At 67.7% G+C, this 22,694-nt stretch overlaps 1 protein-coding gene and 1 long non-coding RNA gene across 4 annotated transcripts in view; one reads left to right on the forward strand and one right to left on the reverse strand.

The window, feature by feature from the left end:
• Positions 1 to 17,745, reverse strand: part of LOC110259884 (uncharacterized) — a 59,038-nt gene extending 41,293 nt beyond the window's left edge. The window contains exons 1-3 of one of the 2 annotated variants that reach the window (XR_014840191.1): positions 17,537 to 17,745; positions 16,322 to 16,387; positions 15,087 to 15,231 (exon numbers count right to left, since the gene is read on the reverse strand). This is a non-coding gene — a long non-coding RNA (uncharacterized LOC110259884). The remainder of the gene's footprint in view (positions 1 to 15,086; positions 15,232 to 16,321; positions 16,388 to 17,536) is intronic. The other variant, XR_014840192.1, reaches the window with a different exon arrangement.
• The window catches only part of MUC3A (mucin 3A, cell surface associated), a 54,666-nt gene extending 34,689 nt beyond the window's left edge, over positions 1 to 19,977 (forward strand). Inside the window, exons 1-11 of one of the 2 annotated variants that reach the window (XM_021086253.2) lie at positions 12,477 to 14,471; positions 14,598 to 14,699; positions 15,622 to 15,737; positions 15,944 to 16,002; positions 16,618 to 16,766; positions 17,131 to 17,196; positions 17,544 to 17,706; positions 17,819 to 17,995; positions 18,105 to 18,193; positions 18,505 to 18,557; positions 18,733 to 19,977. In XM_021086253.2, the coding sequence (XP_020941912.2) occupies positions 12,593 to 14,471; positions 14,598 to 14,699; positions 15,622 to 15,737; positions 15,944 to 16,002; positions 16,618 to 16,766; positions 17,131 to 17,196; positions 17,544 to 17,706; positions 17,819 to 17,995; positions 18,105 to 18,193; positions 18,505 to 18,557; positions 18,733 to 18,774 (2,895 nt within the window). In that variant the 5' untranslated portion in view covers positions 12,477 to 12,592 and the 3' untranslated portion in view covers positions 18,775 to 19,977. Of the gene's footprint in view, positions 1 to 12,476; positions 14,472 to 14,597; positions 14,700 to 15,621; positions 15,738 to 15,943; positions 16,003 to 16,617; positions 16,767 to 17,130; positions 17,197 to 17,543; positions 17,707 to 17,818; positions 17,996 to 18,104; positions 18,194 to 18,504; positions 18,558 to 18,732 lie in introns of those variants that run through there. The other variant, XM_085016700.1, reaches the window with a different exon arrangement.
• Positions 19,978 to 22,694: the final 2,717 nt, after the last annotated feature.

Below are 22,694 nucleotides of genomic sequence, written 5' to 3' on the forward strand. Positions count from 1 at the left end.
CACGTCTCCGCCTTCCCTCACCACAGCCGTCACGCCCACCCACACGGCCCCGTCCCCGGCACCCACCACCACCTCCACGCCCGTGGCCGCCCACACCCTGACGTCCTCCACCAGCGGCCCGGGGTCCTCCCCGCCGGCCCCCACCACGCTGCCCGCCCCCGCCTGGACCTCCAGCACCAGCCCTGGGTCCGGCTCCCCGAGCGGCACCCCTGCCACCCACACCACCTCCCTCCCCGCGCCTGCCAGCTCCACCCCGCCCACCGGGGCCACCTCTGACACCAGCCCTGGCCCCGCCACCTCGGCCCCCGCCTCCGCGACCACGGCCACCCTGCCCACGCCCCCCGCGTCCCAGGCCACCCGGGACGCCACCACACTCAGGGTCACCACGGCCGCCCCCGGCACACCACACAGCGCCCCGGCCGTCACCTCCGGCACCGTCCCCTCCACCGTCCACCCCACACTCACATCGCCACCCACCTCCACCTCCCTCACGCCCTCCTCCCCCGCCTCCGCCTCCGCCTCCGCCTCCGCCTCCCCCTCGGCGCCCGGCCTCCCAGCCACAGCCCCGGCCACCACCACCACCGCCACCAGCGCCACCAGCGCCGCCTCCGCCCCGTCCACGGGGGCCCCGACCCCCACGGCCGCCCTGGGCTCCACGCTCGCTCCCGCCAGCTCCGCCCCCGCCCCCGGCACCACCACGCCCGCCCCCGCCCCCCTCCGCACGACACACACCACGCCCGCCGTCCCCACCACCGCGGCCACGGGGCCCGGCGTGACATCCATGTTCACCAGTACCCACAGCACCCCCGCGCCCTCCCTCTCCACCAGCCCCGCGGGGACCTCCTCCGGGGGCTCCTCTCCCGCCCCGACCGCCGGTACCCGGGCCACCCAGGCCCCGAGTGCCACCTCGGCGGTGGCGGCCGGCTCCAGCTCCGCTCCGCCGCGCCCCACCTCCGCCACCCCGGCCACTGACCTCTCCCCCGGCTCTCCCGCCATCACCACCCGCATCACGCCTCCGCCTTCCCTCACCACAGCCGTCACGCCCACCCACACGGCCCCGTCCCCGGCACCCACCACCACCTCCACGCCCGTGGCCGCCCACACCCTGACGTCCTCCACCAGCGGCCTGGGGTCCTCCCCGCCGGCCCCCACCACGCTGCCCGCCCCCGCCTGGACCTCCAGCACCAGCCCTGGGTCCGGCTCCCCGAGCGGCACCCCTGCCACCCACACCACCTCCCTCCCCGCGCCTGCCAGCTCCGCCCCGCCCACCGGGGCCACCTCTGACACCAGCCCTGGCCCCGCCACCTCGGCCCCCGCCTCCGCGACCACGGCCACCCTGCCCACGCCCCCCGCGTCCCAGGCCACCCGGGACGCCACCACACTCAGGGTCACCACGGCCGCCCCCGGCACACCACACAGCGCCCCGGCCGTCACCTCCGGCACCGTCCCCTCCACCGTCCACCCCACACTCACATCGCCACCCACCTCCACCTCCCTCACGCCCTCCTCCCCCGCCTCCGCCTCCGCCTCCCCCTCGGCGCCCGGCCTCCCAGCCACAGCCCCGGCCACCACCACCACCGCCACCAGCGCCACCAGCGCCGCCTCCGCCCCGTCCACGGGGGCCCCGACCCCCACGGCCGCCCTGGGCTCCACGCTCGCTCCCGCCAGCTCCGCCCCCGCCCCCGGCACCACCACGCCCGCCCCCGCCCCCCTCCGCACGACACACACCACGCCCGCCGTCCCCACCACCGCGGCCACGGGGCCCGGCGTGACATCCATGTTCACCAGTACCCACAGCACCCCCGCGCCCTCCCTCTCCACCAGCCCCGCGGGGACCTCCTCCGGGGGCTCCTCTCCCGCCCCGACCGCCGGTACCCGGGCCACCCAGGCCCCGAGTGCCACCTCGGCGGTGGCGGCCGGCTCCAGCTCCGCTCCGCCGCGCCCCACCTCCGCCACCCCGGCCACTGACCTCTCCCCCGGCTCTCCCGCCATCACCACCCGCATCACGTCTCCGCCTTCCCTCACCACAGCCGTCACGCCCACCCACACGGCCCCGTCCCCGGCACCCACCACCACCTCCACGCCCGTGGCCGCCCACACCCTGACGTCCTCCACCAACGGCCCGGGGTCCTCCCCGCCGGCCCCAACCACGCTGCCCGCCCCCGCCTGGACCTCCAGCACCAGCCCTGGGTCCGGCTCCCCGAGCGGCACCCCTGCCACCCACACCACCTCCCTCCCCGCGCCTGCCAGCTCCGCCCCGCCCACCGGGGCCACCTCTGACACCAGCCCTGGCCCCGCCACCTCGGCCCCCGCCTCCGCGACCACGGCCACCCTGCCCACGCCCCCCGCGTCCCAGGCCACCCGGGACGCCACCACACTCAGGGTCACCACGGCCGCCCCCGGCACACCACACAGCGCCCCGGCCGTCACCTCCGGCACCGTCCCCTCCACCGTCCACCCCACACTCACATCGCCACCCACCTCCACCTCCCTCACGCCCTCCTCCCCCGCCTCCGCCTCCGCCTCCCCCTCGGCGCCCGGCCTCCCAGCCACAGCCCCGGCCACCACCACCACCGCCACCAGCGCCACCAGCGCCGCCTCCGCCCCGTCCACGGGGGCCCCGACCCCCACGGCCGCCCTGGGCTCCACGCTCGCTCCCGCCAGCTCCGCCCCCGCCCCCGGCACCACCACGCCCGCCCCCGCCCCCCTCCGCACGACACACACCACGCCCGCCATCCCCACCACCGTGGCCACGGCGCCCGGCGTGACATCCATGTTCACCAGTACCCACAGCACCCCCGCGCCCTCCCTCTCCACCAGCCCCGCGGGGACCTCCTCCGGGGGCTCCTCTCCCGCCCCGACCGCCGGTACCCGGGCCACCCAGGCCCCGAGTGCCACCTCGGCGGTGGCGGCCGGCTCTAGCTCCGCTCCGCCGCGCCCCACCTCCGCCACCCCGGCCACTGACCTCTCCCCCGGCTCTCCCGCCATCACCACCCGCATCACGTCTCCGCCTTCCCTCACCACAGCCGTCACGCCCACCCACACGGCCCCGTCCCCGGCACCCACCACCACCTCCACGCCCGTGGCCGCCCACACCCTGACGTCCTCCACCAGCGGCCCGGGGTCCTCCCCGCCGGCCCCCACCACGCTGCCCGCCCCCGCCTGGACCTCCAGCACCAGCCCTGGGTCCGGCTCCCCGAGCGGCACCCCTGCCACCCACACCACCTCCCTCCCCGCGCCTGCCAGCTCCGCCCCGCCCACCGGGGCCACCTCTGACACCAGCCCTGGCCCCGCCACCTCGGCCCCCGCCTCCGCGACCACGGCCACCCTGCCCACGCCCCCCGCGTCCCAGGCCACCCGGGACGCCACCACACTCAGGGTCACCACGGCCGCCCCCGGCACACCACACAGCGCCCCGGCCGTCACCTCCGGCACCGTCCCCTCCACCGTCCACCCCACACTCACATCGCCACCCACCTCCACCTCCCTCACGCCCTCCTCCCCCGCCTCCGCCTCCGCCTCCGCCTCCGCCTCCCCCTCGGCGCCCGGCCTCCCAGCCACAGCCCCGGCCACCACCACCACCGCCACCAGCGCCACCAGCGCCGCCTCCGCCCCGTCCACGGGGGCCCCGACCCCCACGGCCGCCCTGGGCTCCACGCTCGCTCCCGCCAGCTCCGCCCCCGCCCCCGGCACCACCACGCCCGCCCCCGCCCCCCTCCGCACGACACACACCACGCCCGCCGTCCCCACCACCGCGGCCACGGGGCCCGGCGTGACATCCATGTTCACCAGTACCCACAGCACCCCCGCGCCCTCCCTCTCCACCAGCCCCGCGGGGACCTCCTCCGGGGGCTCCTCTCCCGCCCCGACCGCCGGTACCCGGGCCACCCAGGCCCCGAGTGCCACCTCGGCGGTGGCGGCCGGCTCCAGCTCCGCTCCGCCGCGCCCCACCTCCGCCACCCCGGCCACTGACCTCTCCCCCGGCTCTCCCGCCATCACCACCCGCATCACGTCTCCGCCTTCCCTCACCACAGCCGTCACGCCCACCCACACGGCCCCGTCCCCGGCACCCACCACCACCTCCACGCCCGTGGCCGCCCACACCCTGACGTCCTCCACCAGCGGCCCGGGGTCCTCCCCGCCGGCCCCCACCACGCTGCCCGCCCCCGCCTGGACCTCCAGCACCAGCCCTGGGTCCGGCTCCCCGAGCGGCACCCCTGCCACCCACACCACCTCCCTCCCCGCGCCTGCCAGCTCCGCCCCGCCCACCGGGGCCACCTCTGACACCAGCCCTGGCCCCGCCACCTCGGCCCCCGCCTCCGCGACCACGGCCACCCTGCCCACGCCCCCCGCGTCCCAGGCCACCCGGGACGCCACCACACTCAGGGTCACCACGGCCGCCCCCGGCACACCACACAGCGCCCCGGCCGTCACCTCCGGCACCGTCCCCTCCACCGTCCACCCCACACTCACATCGCCACCCACCTCCACCTCCCTCACGCCCTCCTCCCCCGCCTCCGCCTCCGCCTCCCCCTCGGCGCCCGGCCTCCCAGCCACAGCCCCGGCCACCACCACCACCGCCACCAGCGCCACCAGCGCCGCCTCCGCCCCGTCCACGGGGGCCCCGACCCCCACGGCCGCCCTGGGCTCCACGCTCGCTCCCGCCAGCTCCGCCCCCGCCCCCGGCACCACCACGCCCGCCCCCGCCCCCCTCCGCACGACACACACCACGCCCGCCGTCCCCACCACCGCGGCCACGGGGCCCGGCGTGACATCCATGTTCACCAGTACCCACAGCACCCCCGCGCCCTCCCTCTCCACCAGCCCCGCGGGGACCTCCTCCGGGGGCTCCTCTCCCGCCCCGACCGCCGGTACCCGGGCCACCCAGGCCCCGAGTGCCACCTCGGCGGTGGCGGCCGGCTCCAGCTCCGCTCCGCCGCGCCCCACCTCCGCCACCCCGGCCACTGACCTCTCCCCCGGCTCTCCCGCCATCACCACCCGCATCACGTCTCCGCCTTCCCTCACCACAGCCGTCACGCCCACCCACACGGCCCCGTCCCCGGCACCCACCACCACCTCCACGCCCGTGGCCGCCCACACCCTGACGTCCTCCACCAGCGGCCCGGGGTCCTCCCCGCCGGCCCCCACCACGCTGCCCGCCCCCGCCTGGACCTCCAGCACCAGCCCTGGGTCCGGCTCCCCGAGCGGCACCCCTGCCACCCACACCACCTCCCTCCCCGCGCCTGCCAGCTCCGCCCCGCCCACCGGGGCCACCTCTGACACCAGCCCTGGCCCCGCCACCTCGGCCCCCGCCTCCGCGACCACGGCCACCCTGCCCACGCCCCCCGCGTCCCAGGCCACCCGGGACGCCACCACACTCAGGGTCACCACGGCCGCCCCCGGCACACCACACAGCGCCCCGGCCGTCACCTCCGGCACCGTCCCCTCCACCGTCCACCCCACACTCACATCGCCACCCACCTCCACCTCCCTCACGCCCTCCTCCCCCGCCTCCGCCTCCGCCTCCGCCTCCGCCTCCCCCTCGGCGCCCGGCCTCCCAGCCACAGCCCCGGCCACCACCACCACCGCCACCAGCGCCACCAGCGCCGCCTCCGCCCCGTCCACGGGGGCCCCGACCCCCACGGCCGCCCTGGGCTCCACGCTCGCTCCCGCCAGCTCCGCCCCCGCCCCCGGCACCACCACGCCCGCCCCCGCCCCCCTCCGCACGACACACACCACGCCCGCCGTCCCCACCACCGCGGCCACGGGGCCCGGCGTGACATCCATGTTCACCAGTACCCACAGCACCCCCGCGCCCTCCCTCTCCACCAGCCCCGCGGGGACCTCCTCCGGGGGCTCCTCTCCCGCCCCGACCGCCGGTACCCGGGCCACCCAGGCCCCGAGTGCCACCTCGGCGGTGGCGGCCGGCTCCAGCTCCGCTCCGCCGCGCCCCACCTCCGCCACCCCGGCCACTGACCTCTCCCCCGGCTCTCCCGCCATCACCACCCGCATCACGTCTCCGCCTTCCCTCACCACAGCCGTCACGCCCACCCACACGGCCCCGTCCCCGGCACCCACCACCACCTCCACGCCCGTGGCCGCCCACACCCTGACGTCCTCCACCAGCGGCCCGGGGTCCTCCCCGCCGGCCCCCACCACGCTGCCCGCCCCCGCCTGGACCTCCAGCACCAGCCCTGGGTCCGGCTCCCCGAGCGGCACCCCTGCCACCCACACCACCTCCCTCCCCGCGCCTGCCAGCTCCGCCCCGCCCACCGGGGCCACCTCTGACACCAGCCCTGGCCCCGCCACCTCGGCCCCCGCCTCCGCGACCACGGCCACCCTGCCCACGCCCCCCGCGTCCCAGGCCACCCGGGACGCCACCACACTCAGGGTCACCACGGCCGCCCCCGGCACACCACACAGCGCCCCGGCCGTCACCTCCGGCACCGTCCCCTCCACCGTCCACCCCACACTCACATCGCCACCCACCTCCACCTCCCTCACGCCCTCCTCCCCCGCCTCCGCCTCCGCCTCCCCCTCGGCGCCCGGCCTCCCAGCCACAGCCCCGGCCACCACCACCACCGCCACCAGCGCCACCAGCGCCGCCTCCGCCCCGTCCACGGGGGCCCCGACCCCCACGGCCGCCCTGGGCTCCACGCTCGCTCCCGCCAGCTCCGCCCCCGCCCCCGGCACCACCACGCCCGCCCCCGCCCCCCTCCGCACGACACACACCACGCCCGCCGTCCCCACCACCGCGGCCACGGGGCCCGGCGTGACATCCATGTTCACCAGTACCCACAGCACCCCCGCGCCCTCCCTCTCCACCAGCCCCGCGGGGACCTCCTCCGGGGGCTCCTCTCCCGCCCCGACCGCCGGTACCCGGGCCACCGAGGCCCCGAGTGCCACCTCGGCGGTGGCGGCCGGCTCCAGCTCCGCTCCGCCGCGCCCCACCTCCGCCACCCCGGCCACTGACCTCTCCCCCGGCTCTCCCGCCATCACCACCCGCATCACGTCTCCGCCTTCCCTCACCACAGCCGTCACGCCCACCCACACGGCCCCGTCCCCGGCACCCACCACCACCTCCACGCCCGTGGCCGCCCACAACCTGACGTCCTCCACCAGCGGCCCGGGGTCCTCCCCGCCAGCCCCCACCACGCTGCCCGCCCCCGCCTGTACCTCCAGCACCAGCCCTGGGTCCGGCTCCCCGAGCGGCACCCCTGCCACCCACACCACCTCCCTCCCCGCGCCTGCCAGCTCCGCCCCGCCCACCGGGGCCACCTCTGACACCAGCCCTGGCCCCACCACCTCGGCCCCCGCCTCCGCGACCACGGCCACCCTGCCCACGCCCCCCGCGTCCCAGGCCACCCGGGATGCCACCACACTCAGGGTCACCACGGCCGCCCCCGGCACACCACACAGCGCCCCGGCCGTCACCTCCGGCACCGTCCCCTCCACCGTCCACCCCACACTCACATCACCACCCACCTCCACCTCCCTCACGCCCTCCTCCCCCGCCTCCGCCTCCGCCTCCGCCTCCCCCTCGGCGCCCGGCCTCCCAGCCACAGCCCCGGCCACCACCACCACCGCCACCAGCGCCGCCTCCGCCCCGTCCACGGGGGCCCCGACCCCCACGGCCGCCCTGGGCTCCACGCTCGCTCCCGCCAGCTCCGCCCCCGCCCCCGGCACCACCACGCCCGCCCCCGCCCCCCTCCGCACGACACACACCACGCCCGCCGTCCCCACCACCGCGGCCATGGGGCCCGGCGTGACATCCATGTTCACCAGTACCCACAGCACCCCCGCGCCCTCCCTCTCCACCAGCCCCGCGGGGACCTCCTCCGGGGGCTCCTCTCCCGCCCCGACCGCCGGTACCCGGGCCACCCAGGCCCCGAGTGCCACCTCGGCGGTGGCGGCCGGCTCCAGCTCCGCTCCGCCGCGCCCCACCTCCGCCACCCCGGCCACTGACCTCTCCCCCGGCTCTCCCGCCATCACCACCCGCATCACGTCTCCGCCTTCCCTCACCACAGCCGTCACGCCCACCCACACGGCCCCGTCCCCGGCACCCACCACCACCTCCACGCCCGTGGCCGCCCACACCCTGACGTCCTCCACCAGCGGCCCGGGGTCCTCCCCGCCGGCCCCCACCACGCTGCCCGCCCCCGCCTGGACCTCCAGCACCAGCCCTGGGTCCGGCTCCCCGAGCGGCACCCCTGCCACCCACACCACCTCCCTCCCCGCGCCAGCCAGCTCCGCCCCGCCCACCGGGGCCACCTCTGACACCAGCCCTGGCCCCGCCACCTCGGCCCCCGCCTCCGCGACCACGGCCACCCTGCCCACGCCCCCCGCGTCCCAGGCCACCCGGGACGCCACCACACTCAGGGTCACCACGGCCGCCCCCGGCACACCACACAGCGCCCCGGCCGTCACCTCCGGCACCGTCCCCTCCACCGTCCACCCCACACTCACATCGCCACCCACCTCCACCTCCCTCACGCCCTCCTCCCCCGCCTCCGCCTCCGCCTCCGCCTCCGCCTCCCCCTCGGCGCCCGGCCTCCCAGCCGCAGCCCCGGCCACCACCACCACCGCCACCAGCGCCACCAGCGCCGCCTCCGCCCCGTCCACGGGGGCCCCGACCCCCACGGCCGCCCTGGGCTCCACGCTCGCTCCCGCCAGCTCCGCCCCCGCCCCCGGCACCACCACGCCCGCCCCCGCCCCCCTCCGCACGACACACACCACGCCCGCCGTCCCCACCACCGCGGCCACGGGGCCCGGCGTGACATCCATGTTCACCAGTACCCACAGCACCCCCGCGCCCTCCCTCTCCACCAGCCCCGCGGGGACCTCCTCCGGGGGCTCCTCTCCCGCCCCGACCGCCGGTACCCGGGCCACCCAGGCCCCGAGTGCCACCTCGGCGGTGGCGGCCGGCTCCAGCTCCGCTCCGCCGCGCCCCACCTCCGCCACCCCGGCCACTGACCTCTCCCCCGGCTCTCCCGCCATCACCACCCGCATCACGTCTCCGCCTTCCCTCACCACAGCCGTCACGCCCACCCACACGGCCCCGTCCCCGGCACCCACCACCACCTCCACGCCCGTGGCCGCCCACACCCTGACGTCCTCCACCAGCGGCCCGGGGTCCTCCCCGCCGGCCCCCACCACGCTGCCCGCCCCCGCCTGGACCTCCAGCACCAGCCCTGGGTCCGGCTCCCCGAGCGGCACCCCTGCCACCCACACCACCTCCCTCCCCGCGCCTGCCAGCTCCGCCCCGCCCACCGGGGCCACCTCTGACACCAGCCCTGGCCCCGCCACCTCGGCCCCCGCCTCCGCGACCACGGCCACCCTGCCCACGCCCCCCGCGTCCCAGGCCACCCGGGACGCCACCACACTCAGGGTCACCACGGCCGCCCCCGGCACACCACACAGCGCCCCGGCCGTCACCTCCGGCACCGTCCCCTCCACCGTCCACCCCACACTCACATCGCCACCCACCTCCACCTCCCTCACGCCCTCCTCCCCCGCCTCCGCCTCCGCCTCCGCCTCCCCCTCGGCGCCCGGCCTCCCAGCCACAGCCCCGGCCACCACCACCACCGCCACCAGCGCCACCAGCGCCGCCTCCGCCCCGTCCACGGGGGCCCCGACCCCCACGGCCGCCCTGGGCTCCACGCTCGCTCCCGCCAGCTCCGCCCCCGCCCCCGGCACCACCACGCCCGCCCCCGCCCCCCTCCGCACGACACACACCACGCCCGCCGTCCCCACCACCGCGGCCACGGGGCCCGGCGTGACATCCATGTTCACCAGTACCCACAGCACCCCCGCGCCCTCCCTCTCCACCAGCCCCGCGGGGACCTCCTCCGGGGGCTCCTCTCCCGCCCCGACCGCCGGTACCCGGGCCACCCAGGCCCCGAGTGCCACCTCGGCGGTGGCGGCCGGCTCCAGCTCCGCTCCGCCGCGCCCCACCTCCGCCACCCCGGCCACTGACCTCTCCCCCGGCTCTCCCGCCATCACCACCCGCATCACGTCTCCGCCTTCCCTCACCACAGCCGTCACGCCCACCCACACGGCCCCGTCCCCGGCACCCACCACCACCTCCACGCCCGTGGCCGCCCACACCCTGACGTCCTCCACCAGCGGCCCGGGGTCCTCCCCGCCGGCCCCCACCACGCTGCCCGCCCCCGCCTGGACCTCCAGCACCAGCCCTGGGTCCGGCTCCCCGAGCGGCACCCCTGCCACCCACACCACCTCCCTCCCCGCGCCTGCCAGCTCCGCCCCGCCCACCGGGGCCACCTCTGACACCAGCCCTGGCCCCGCCACCTCGGCCCCCGCCTCCGCGACCACGGCCACCCTGCCCACGCCCCCCGCGTCCCAGGCCACCCGGGACGCCACCACACTCAGGGTCACCACGGCCGCCCCCGGCACACCACACAGCGCCCCGGCCGTCACCTCCGGCACCGTCCCCTCCACCGTCCACCCCACACTCACATCGCCACCCACCTCCACCTCCCTCACGCCCTCCTCCCCCGCCTCCGCCTCCGCCTCCCCCTCGGCGCCCGGCCTCCCAGCCACAGCCCCGGCCACCACCACCACCGCCACCAGCGCCACCAGCGCCGCCTCCGCCCCGTCCACGGGGGCCCCAACCCCCACGGCCGCCCTGGGCTCCACGCTCGCTCCCGCCAGCTCCGCCCCCGCCCCCGGCACCACCACGCCCGTCCCCGCCCCCCTCCGCACGACACACACCACGCCCGCCGTCCCCACCACCGCGGCCACGGGGCCCGGCGTGACATCCATGTTCACCAGTACCCACAGCACCCCCGCGCCCTCCCTCTCCACCAGCCCCGCGGGGACCTCCTCCGGGGGCTCCTCTCCCGCCCCGACCGCCGGTACCCGGGCCACCCAGGCCCCGAGTGCCACCTCGGCGGTGGCGGCCGGCTCCAGCTCCGCTCCGCCGCGCCCCACCTCCGCCACCCCGGCCACTGACCTCTCCCCCGGCTCTCCCGCCATCACCACCCGCATCACGTCTCCGCCTTCCCTCACCACAGCCGTCACGCCCACCCACACGGCCCCGTCCCCGGCACCCACCACCACCTCCACGCCCGTGGCCGCCCACACCCTGACGTCCTCCACCAGCGGCCCGGGGTCCTCCCCGCCAGCCCCCACCACGCTGCCCGCCCCCGCCTGGACCTCCAGCACCAGCCCTGGGTCCGGCTCCCCGAGCGGCACCCCTGCCACCCACACCACCTCCCTCCCCGCGCCTGCCAGCTCCGCCCCGCCCACCGGGGCCACCTCTGACACCAGCCCTGGCCCCGCCACCTCGGCCCCCGCCTCCGCGACCACGGCCACCCTGCCCACGCCCCCCGCGTCCCAGGCCACCCGGGATGCCACCACACTCAGGGTCACCACGGCCGCCCCCGGCACACCACACAGCGCCCCGGCCGTCACCTCCGGCACCGTCCCCTCCACCGTCCACCCCACACTCACATCGCCACCCACCTCCACCTCCCTCACGCCCTCCTCCCCCGCCTCCGCCTCCGCCTCCGCCTCCGCCTCCGCCTCCCCCTCGGCGCCCGGCCTCCCAGCCACAGCCCCGGCCACCACCACCACCGCCACCAGCGCCGCCTCCGCCCCGTCCACGGGGGCCCCGACCCCCACGGCCGCCCTGGGCTCCACGCTCGCTCCCGCCAGCTCCGCCCCCGCCCCCGGCACCACCACGCCCGCCCCCGCCCCCCTCCGCACGACACAAACCACGCCCGCCGTCCCCACCACCGCGGCCACGGGGCCCGGCGTGACATCCATGTTCACCAGTACCCACAGCACCCCCGCGCCCTCCCTCTCCACCAGCCCCGCGGGGACCTCCTCCGGGGGCTCCTCTCCCGCCCCGACCGCCGGTACCCGGGCCACCCAGGCCCCGAGTGCCACCTCGGCGGTGGCGGCCGGCTCCAGCTCCGCTCCGCCGCGCCCCACCTCCGCCACCCCGGCCACTGACCTCTCCCCCGGCTCTCCCGCCATCACCACCCGCATCACGTCTCCGCCTTCCCTCACCACAGCCGTCACGCCCACCCACACGGCCCCGTTCCCGGCACCCACCACCACCTCCACGCCCGTGGCCGCCCACACCCTGACGTCCTCCACCAGCGGCCCGGGGTCCTCCCCGCCGGCCCCCACCACGCTGCCTTCCCATGCTCCCAATTCTTCCCCCATTGCCTCTGCTGTTTCAAAGACTTTTACTCGTAGCAGAGTCTCTTTCCCTGTCGTGTCAAAACCTACACATTTTTCCACAGCGATTGCAGAAATTTCTACTACTAAGCCTGCCTCAACGTCCTCTTCTTTGATTAACAGTGATATCACTGCCACTGGCAAATTCACCATATCCCCTGACATTTACACTTTTTCTACTTTCTCATCAAGCACTGTTTTCAGTCCCTCCTCTTCAGAAAATTTCAGGAGTGCTTCCACCCTTGTCATTTCCACTCCTATCCCAACCACAAAACAAATCTCTTCAGGCATTACCTCTGCTGATGTATTCTCAACAAGTAGCATTATCACATCCACAAGCACCTCACCTCCATCCACTTCTTTCACCCCTTACACCTCAAAACATATGACTCCATCTTTTGTTCATACGAGCAGCACTATCCCAACATCAATCAGTATCTCCACCTCCAGCAGTATCACTCTTCCATCAAGTACCACTTCTACCCTCACCTCCAAACCTACGCTTCCTAGCGATTCTGTAACTCCTTCAAATATCATCACTCATTCCCCCACCTTGCACAATACAGATGCATCATTCAGTGTCATCAGCACCTCTGCCTCGCTGCCTCCCGTGACATCCTTTTCCACCAGTACCCAGAGCTCTGCCACCCCCTCCTTCACTACAGGCATTGCTCTTACATCTGCAGGCTCCTCCACCACGTCTACCGGCAGTACCAGGATCACTCAGACAGAGAGTCCCACCTCATCTGCAGGGAGCACAAATGTGATGCACACAATTGGTGAATCCACCTTGGCATCCACTATCATTGATACCTACATGACACCTACAACAATAGGACCTCCCTCTTCCACTCAAGCTACTACACAAATAGCCAAGACGAGGGATGCAACGTCTCTTGCTTCATCCACTTTGAAAACCAGTCTCACTCCTACCAGTACCATTTATTCAGAGTCTCTCACGACAGACATTACTTCTACTTCTGCAGTCACATCATCAGTTACTCCAATGAATACCATCCATTTTCAGACATCTCCCAGCTCTACTCCAGCGACCACCAGCACCATCCTTACATCATCCACAAGTATGCCTCCGTCATCTTTTTTCCCAGCCACAGAGCCAGTCCCTAGTGGAACCTCTGACACTACTACTCTGTCCACCTTGATCCCCACAATCCTTACTACCCAAGCCTCATCCACTTCTCCATATCCCACTAGTACTTTCACCACTACCAGGTTAGAAACCACTCCCACCTCTTCAACCTTAGCTTCCTCCATCACAGCAATTTTCCCCACTTCCCCCACCACAGAAGTAGCGAAGAGTGGGACCACAAGCATGATAACAACACCCACCTCGAAGATACCTTTCAGTACTTTAAGTGTTTCTCCCTCATCACCTTTCCCTATGTTGAGTACTTCCACTAGTGCAGTAATGACCCCTTTTAGCACCATCATCTCCTCTTCAATACCCACAATAACAATGTCCTCTTCTCTATCTTCCATTAGTGCAAGTTCAGTGCTCACTACAACTACTAAATCTTTTCCTACCTCCTCGCATATCTCCAGTACAGAAATCACCAGGTCTTCTTTTGTCAGTGCTTTTCCCACTCTTTCTATGTCTGAAACTACAAGAACTTCTCCAACCATGTCTCCCCTAATGACCTCTCCTACCAAAACAACCACTGTATTGACTCTCTCTTCCTCTACCCAGTGTCCAGAATCTATATCAGTTACCATAGTGTCTGCTTCTCCCACTACACCATGTATAGAAGTAGATACAAATAATGAAGTTACTTCTGTGTCTACCGTCCCATTATCCATTTTCACCTCTACTACTGAGATGGCCACCTCCCCCATTTCCACCGCGGTGACAACTGGGTTTCCTGCCAAAACGGATGCTTCTACTTCAGTTCTGGAAACTGAGCCCACCCACGTAACGGATGCTCCCAGTTCTATCAGCACTGGAACCATCTCCATTAACACAGTTTCAACAAGCACACAGAGGCCCAGCAGCGGAATCTGGATGAGCACCAAGTCTGTAACTACCCCACGTGTGCCTGGCTTCACTAGCCTCCCACTGACCACGAAACCAAGGAGCAGCTTTTCAACTGCCATGATGACTTCAAGCAGGCTGACACGCCCCACCCCACCCGCAACCAGGACTCCAGGGATACTGATGACCAAGACTCTCCCCATCCTTACGTCCCCCAGGAGAACTTCGATCACTACTCGGATGACCACACAGTCTAGGTTGACCACCACGCCAGGTTGGATGTCCCACCTTCCTGTCACATCTCCTCCCTTTCCTGTTAAATTCCCGTGACGAAGGTCAATCCTGTCCTGTCCGGAACTTCTTTTTTTTTTTTTTTTTTCCCTCCCCTGTGAACACTCAGGCACTTGTGACAATGGTGGCACCTGGATGCACAGCCGCTGTTTCTGCCCCAGCACTTTCTATGGCTCCCGCTGCGAGTTTGCCGTGGAACAGATGGATCTGGGTGAGTTGCTGTCTGCACTTCTTCCTGGGAGGTATCACTGACTCTCCCTGAACCCGGCCACTCTGCCTCATCCCTTCATCCCTCCCTTATCCCTCATGCTATCGCCCCCCCATATCCTCCCCTCCAGAAGAGAGCTGGGGCCACTCTCTTCCCTGGGACTGCCTCCCAGTCTGGACTGCTGGGAGTCATATTAATTCTAATTTCTGCTGTGACAAATTATCATAAATTTAGCAGATGAACAATGCACACTTATTACATTTCTATAGCAGTCCGGCATGAGTCTTGCAGGGCTAAAATCAAGGTGTTGGCAGAGCTGGGTTCTTTCTGGGGGCTCTAGGCAGGAATCCATTTCTGGGCCTTTCCCAGGTTCCCAAGCTTCCCACATACCTTGTCTCAAGGCCCCCATGCTCCATCTTCCACGCCAGCAACAGTGCATCTCTGTGCCCTTTTTCCATACTCACATCTTCTTCTGATTTTGATTTCTGCCTCCCTCTTCCACTGCTAAGGATCCTTGAGATTATACTGGGTGCACCTGCAGAATCCACATTAACTTTCCTACATTAAAGTCAGCTGGTTAGTACCCTTAATTCCACGTGCAACCCTGATTCTGCCTTGCCACTGCCAGGTAGCATAATATATTCCCAAGTTTTGGGAAACAGACATAGGCATCTTTGGGGGCCATTATTCTACCTCCCACTGGTCAGATGAGGGAGAGGCCTGAGTGCCATACATTCTGACTTCCAGCTTTTCCCTCATCAAAGGACATCTCATCCTAAAATTCCTACCTCTCTCCCTCCTTCCATTCAGTCAGTCCTCAAGGAACATGGAGAGGGGCCATGGGAGCAGCCTCTGGGTTGGGGTGGTGGTGACATCAGACAGGGGTGGATGGTGAAGTGACCAGAGCAGGGCATGCCTTGTGCAGACACAGTGGACGCTGATGTGCGCATGGAGGTGTCTGTCGACCAGGAGTTCTCCCCGGACCTCAGCGACAACACTTCTAAGGCCTACAGGGATTTCAGGAACATCTTCCAGGATCAGGTGAGGGGGAATGGGAGGGAACTCAAAGGTTGATTTGATTTCTGCCTCCCTCTTCCACTGCTAAGGATCCTTGAGGTTATACTGGGTACACCTGCAGAATCCACATTAACTTTCCTATATTAAAGTCAGCTGGATTTGAACTTGGGCTTCTGGGTGGCCCCTGGTCTGGAGGGTCAGACATGAGCCCAGGATCCTTGGCATTTCAGATGCAGAAGGTTTATCAGAACATGCAGGGTTTCAAGGATGTGGAGATCCTGTCCCTGAGGTAGGAGACCCTTCTGGGGCCACGGGTGCTGTGCCAAGTGGCGGGGAGGGGGCCCAATGAAGGGCTGGAGAAGCCATCTTTTGCTTTTGGAATCATCAGATTTCATAAAGCGGGATGGAGGGAGGACGCAAGGGGACCACTCCATGGGGGATATTTTGCTATTATTTTCTGGAGTCATTTCTCTGTAGGAGAGATGCCACTCATCCTCTATAAGCATGTACGAAAGAGAACAATTGCTTGGAACATAACAGGGAGGTGGTATGTGAAGGCTGGTGGGACGCCTGCTGTCTGGCTTATGGCTGAGCTCTCTGGTTGGTACCTGGTCTGCTGGATGGGTCAGCAAGCATAAAGCAGAGAGTCCAGGAGGGCCTGGTTTGATTGTGGCCTGAGGTAATGAAAAGAGAATGTCAATCATTTCTTGTCGTACCTCCTGAGGCAGAGTTGCTGGCAGCCCCTTCTGGACATAGCGTGTCTGGAATCCCAATTCATTGTCTCTATCTCCTTCCAACCCACCACCTATATATTTAGGGTTATTCCGCAAATGCACTTCTACAGGCCTATGGTGGCCTGGACTTGGGCACCTTTTCAGGCCCCCTGCTCCCCTGCCCCCCTCAGGAATGGCAGCATTGTGGTGGACTATCTGGTCTTGCTCGAGTTACCCTTCAGCCCCCAGCTGGAGAGTGAGTATGAGAAGGTGAAGGTGGCCTTGAAGGAGGAGCTCTGGAAGGTCAGCCAGGATGGAAGCGGTTGCCAGAATGACCAGGGTGAGCACAGGCTGGGGACCTTGGGCTCCAGGGAGGAGTCAGGGTCATAGCCTCCATCCCAGCCTGCTCCAGCTCAGACAGGGGCTTCTTGGGGTCAGGTGCTGGCCCTGTGCTACCTCTGGCAGGTTGGGAGAAGAGACACAGGTCCACAGCCAATGGGGTCAAGGATGGGGCTAAGGAGGGGCTGGCCAGAACCTCTGGGCTGCGGAAGAGACAGTTCTACCCAAGGTTTCCAGGGTTGCCGAGGACCCCTGATTATTTCTAATTTGGGGAGAAGAGGGACCAAAGGGGCCTTTCCTTGTGGCCCATCCACACCTCCCTCACACTGACAGGGCCCTCTCTGCCCCTCCCTGTGTCCCTCCAGTCCTGTGTTTTAAGCCTGACTCCATCAAGGTGGACAACAATACCAGGACGGAGCTGTCTCCGGAAGGTGAGAGGTGGGGAAAGGGGGTGAGTGGCCCCAGGAGGCCATGACCCCTCCCATAAGGGATATCTGCCCACGGAAATTCCCTAGGGAGGAGGGTGGTTACCTTTCGGGGGAGGCGAGTGGTGAGGCGGCGTCAGCGCTGCCTCTCTGGCCCTGGTCTTTAGCTTCCACTTGGGAACCAGCCCGGAAGGTGAGAGAGGGGCCTTCCCTCCCCTCATCTACCCCCAGGGTCAACCCCTGCGCTCCCCACTCTGGGAAATGCAGTCCTCACCCATTTTCAGTCATTATAGCCAGGCCCCACGGCAGAGCGGACCAGGTCTTGGCCTCAGCAACTCTTACTTACCCCCCAGCCGTCTGTCGCCGGGCCGCTGCCGAGGGCTACGAGGACTTCTACTTCCCCTTGCTGGAGGAGAACCGGCTCCGCTGTGTCACCAAATGCACGACGGGCGTAGACGACGCCATCGACTGCCATCAGGGCCGCTGCTTTCTGGAGCGGAGCGGCCCCACTTGCCGGTGAGGCCCCGCTCCTCGGCCCGCCCCTCGTGGAGCCCCGCCCACCTGTCCCCCATTGGGCCCGGGGCCCGGAAGAGGGGGGGTGGGCGTGACCTATGACCCCTTCCTCCAGCTGCTTCTCCACCGCTACGCACTGGTTCTCCGGCCCGCGCTGTGAGGTGGGCATTCCCTGGAGGGTGCTGGTTGGAGGCTTGGCGGGAGCCTCGGTGCTGCTGCTGCTGTTGCTGCTGGTGGCGCTGAGCTTCATCGTCACGCGCTCCCAGAGGAGGGGCGGCCAAGGCGGAGGCCAGTGAGTGCGCTGGGGGGGGCGGGGGGGAGACGGGGCGGGGGGCGGTGGGGGCAAAGAGGTCCCAGATGGGGTGGCCCAGCCCTGACGGCAGCGTGGTGCTCCGACACAGGTCCTGGGACAACAGGAAGTGGTTCGAGATCTGGGATGAGAGCACCGTGGGGACTTTTTCAAACTTGGGTTTTGAGGATGACAGAACAGGTGAGTCCTATTTCCTGGGGAAAGGGGATGGGGCTTTCCTGGGCACCATTTCTGCCTGGGCAGGACCAGAGGGTCTCTCTTGCCCAAGAAAAGCATATACTTCAGGCCCGGAGCTTGCCTCGAGGCTTCCCCCCCACGCCACCCCCACCCCCACCCCCGGCCCTTCTAGGGCCCAAGCAGCACCCCTGGGGGGGGGCGTCACAGGGGCCCCCTCAGACCCTGCCTTCCTCACATTTCTGTCTCTCCCCACCTCTTCCATCCCCCTCACCCCGCCCCCCACCTCCCCACTTTCTCCTCTTTTCTCTTTCTAGTTAAAGATGGAAACCTCCATGTGGCCTTGGAGAAGGTGGACACCAATGTGAGGGTGAGGGGGGAAGGGGGTTGGTAAGGAACTCTCCCACGTCCAGCCCCAGGTGTCCCCCTCCCAGGGCAGGGGGCTGGGCTGGGACCAGGAGGCAGTGACCCCCACCCCTACCCCCAAGCCAGCGCCAGCAAGGCGGCTCCTTATTCTCACTCCCTGTCTCCCGTATCTGTGGCAGGTGCACATCCACAGACCTGAGATGGCCTCTTCTTCACTGTGAGCCCCCGACAGTGGGAGGAACCGTCTGAGCTGCCTTTGAAGAGATGGCCATGGACTTGTGTGGCTCAGTCTCCTGGTTTCCTTGGGCAAAAATCCAACTTCCCTCTGACCTCCAGTCTTCTCCCAGCTTGAGTGAAACCCACCTGGAGCCTAGTTCAAATCCAGGCTCTTTCACTGTGGAAACCTTGGGCAAGTCAGTAACGCCCCCACACCTCAGTTTTGTCACCTGTAAAATGAGTGTGGCAACCTTGTCCTGACATCTCGTGTAGCTATTATGAAAACCAGATGTGCTGGGTCAGACCTCTGTCCCAGTGCAACTTCCTGTGTCAGCCCTCGTGCTGATACACGGCTTCTCTCCCAGTGCCCACGGCCTTCCCCGGGGCTTAGGCCTCAAGCTCTTATATTCCTGTTACATCCTTAGTGCCTCTTTGTCACCCTGAAGCTGTAACCAGCCTGTAGCCCGTCCCATTCTCCTACCCTTTCCTTATGTAACCCCCTGCTGCACCCCTTCCCCCACCCCTTAAACTCCTCTGAACCTACCCACCACATGCGGAAGTTCCCCAGCTGGGGATCGAACCCGCACCAAAGCTAACACTAGATCCCCAACCCACTGAGTCACAATCGAACTCCCTGAACCCACTTCTTTAGTCACTCCTTCTCCACCCCCAGCACCCAGCCCTGTCTCCCCGTTTCAGTACTCTCCCTTCCCCCATCCTTGTACCCGTAGCCCTAACTCCCCCCATCTCAGTGCCCCAGTCCTAAATCCTCCCTTCTCTCCTGCCCCCCATCCCTAGCTAGGTACAGGTGGCTCCGCATCTTAGGACTCTCAGCTGGTGCTCCCTAGGCCAGGTCCCCCATTCCAAGGCTCCATCCCTTCCTGTGACCCCCCAAGGGCCCTGGATCCCAGTGGGTGGGAGGTGGGAGGTAGATTTCCCCCGTCCCTGAGAATGAGGGGAAGTGGGACCCCGAGGTGGGAAAGCTCCCTCACCCCTCCTACTCATCCCTCAAGGCTCCCTCCCTCCCTTCCTGCTCCTCCCCCTTCCCCCCCTACCTCTCCTCCCCCTTCCTCTCCCTGGTCTGGCCACCATCCCTGCAATAATCCCTGAAGCCAGAAGCCCCCAGGGGGGCCTCATTTGGGCACAGGAAGTCTGTGAGTCCCCAGTTCTCCCAAGTGAACATAATAGAGCATTTATTGTAAAAGCAACTGCTCTGTGTCTTTCTTTCTCGTGCTCCGCTCCTGCACTTGGTGGGGGCCAGGGACATCAGAGGAGACGCTGTAGGAGGGCCTGGGAGCCCTGGTTTCTCCCAGCGAGGAAGGAGGGGGTCTGTGGGCAGCCCTCAGGGCACATGACCATCCTCAAAGGAACTTGGAGACCGGAGGACCCGTTTCCTCGGGGAGTGGGTGGGAGCAGGAGGTGAGAGCCTGTTGGGTTTGACATTGAGAGCTTAGGGCTGGGACAGGGACGTGGGGGACTCCGGCTGGGTCAGCTGCCATCGGTGCTGATGGGTGAGCAAGTATCCCCAAAAATCTTGCAATGACAAGCCTGGGTGGCAGACACACTCATGCCAGAGCCTGCTGTGCCCTGGCTGGGACCCTCTTGTTGCCACTCTTGTAGGCAGCCAGGCCTGCTGGGCTGGAGCCGAAGGGTGGTCAGGGCTGGTTCTCTGGGTGGCAGTGTTGGAAAGGCCCCTGGGACCTTTGTCCAGGGCAGGAGAGGCAGTGACCAGCATGGGGGTGATGACCAGGCCCATAAAGCCTCAGGTGTGAATGGGAGCCCCACCCAGGAGAAGCACTAGTGGTCACAGGTGGCCGAGGGGAAGGCATAGGACTACTTGGAAGGGACCAGCTCAGGGTGGCTGATGGGGAAGGAAAGCTGAAAGGGGGACCTCTTGGGAGGGAGGGTAGGGGGTCCTCCCCACCACCCGGCCTGGACTGGCAGCAGCTCCTCCCTCCATAATCACCATCTCCCTGGCATTTCTTGGTTCCTGTCACACCCTCTCACACCTCTGACTGTCCCTTCCTCTGGCACTGCCACACCCATGGCTCTGGCTTCCACTTTGTAGAGACCCTGCCGTGTAGAGAGGAGAGAGGTTGACAGACTGCCCTTTAGCCAACTGCCTGTGGTCATCGTGTGTCACCCACTCGGCCTCATCATCTCACCTCCACCCTGGGCCAGGCACTGTCCTTCCCAAGGCAAAGGTCTCCAGGGTCCTATATATAGCTGATCCCTCCCTGGGAAGCGCTCACTTCTGGATCCCTCCTGATGAGGGAAGACTCTGCAGCCAGAGCCTCACTCTCTGGGAGATGCTGGTGATCTGGATCCTGCCCCTGACTCTCTGGGTCTGGGTGCCCGCCACTGCCTCTACCACTGCCTCTACCACTGAGACATCAAGTGAGTGAGACCCAGCCCGAGTTCTTGGGGGCCCCAGTGTGTCCTGACCACAGGCAAGGCTGATTTGCAGGGGAGGGGGCTGCTCAAGGGCTGGACACCCAGGCTGTCCCGCATGCTGCCTTTGGGAGCTGAAGGGGTCACCCTGGAGACCCACAAGTGCGGTGGGGCGGGGGGGTCTGCCCCAAACCCCAGGCCCAGGGGCTGAGTGGGAGCTGGAATCTACCCATTCTGTTCTCCTGGTGTCCCCCCTGGGGACAGGGGGCTTTTTCCTCACCCAGCCAATGGTCTCTGCCTGCCCTCATCCTAGGAGCTACTTCTATCCAAGGATTGGCCATTTCCAAACCTCACAAGAGACACTGCAGTTTGCTAGCCCTGGAGGAGGCCGTGGGGTGTCCAGAAGCTTCCCTCCTTGCTTGGGGAAGGCCTCCAGGGATGGCAGGGAAAGACCCTCTAGTTAGAAATAGCTGAAGGGGGATTTTCTGTTGTGGTTCAGCAATAAGGAACCTGACTAGTATCCATGAGGACGTGGGTTCAATACTTGACCCTGCTCAGTGGGTTAAGGATCCAGCATTGCTGTGAGCCGCAGAGTAGGTCTCAGATCCAGCTTGGATCTGGTGTTGCTGTGGCTGTGGTGTAGGCTGGCATCTACAGCTTCCATTTGACCCCTAGCCTGGGAACTTCCATCTGCCAAGGGTGTGGCCCTAAAAAGACCAAAAAATAACAAATAAAAAGAAATAGCTGAAAGGCTGAGGGAGGAGCCAGGCTCTTATTGAAGCTTGTCATGGTCATTTGTCCAGGGAGACTGGTTACAAGCTGACTTCCCATGGGTCCCCTTGTACTGAACAGACTTTCTGACTCCCCCCCTGCCCCTGAGAGGGAACCCTTCCCCAAGGGGTTGGTAGGGTGGATGCAGGGGTGAGGGGTGCTGGGGGAGTGAGCCCAGGGTGCCAGGTGAAATTAGCTTCTCTTGAGGTGAAGGATATTCAGGGTGTGGGGGCAGGAGTGGTGAGTGGGGGGGAGAGGAACCAGGACTGGGGGTGTAGACTTCATGGATTTAGAGACATTATGAAAAAACATGTTCATTACAGACATATGAGCTGGAAGGTAACATACAGACAAAAGGAAGCTATGGGTGGCGGTCAAACTTAAGAGGGGTCCCCCCATCCCTGCTCCCCAAGCAGGTGCTGAGGAGAGGGATGGTGGTGACGATGAAGGACCCAAATGTCAGCAAGTGCACTGCCTCTGTGCCTCCCACCATGCCTTAGAGGCAGCCACCCACGCAGGCAAGGGGCTCATGATTGCATGGGAAAGATAATGATGCATCCATTAGCACGCAAAGGAGTCAAAAACATCTCTCCCTGATAAATGCAGAGAGCCGTCAGGATTGGGGAGATCAGGCAAGGAGGGCCATTCTGGGGACCTCCAGGTCCGATGGTGGCCTGAGGCCCCTGCCCCCACCTGCAGAGGGCTCTGCTATTTACAAAGCCGTTTCACAGCATTGTAGCCTGTGTGACTCTCGTAAGGAAGA

This window comes from Sus scrofa, chromosome 3 (assembly GCF_054392235.1).
Source record: "Sus scrofa isolate SSC_HxYL_T2T_F1_AM1 chromosome 3, Sscrofa_HxYL_maternal_Yorkshire_Landrace_v2.0, whole genome shotgun sequence".
In the NCBI taxonomy this organism is placed as follows: Eukaryota; Metazoa; Chordata; class Mammalia; order Artiodactyla; family Suidae; genus Sus; species Sus scrofa.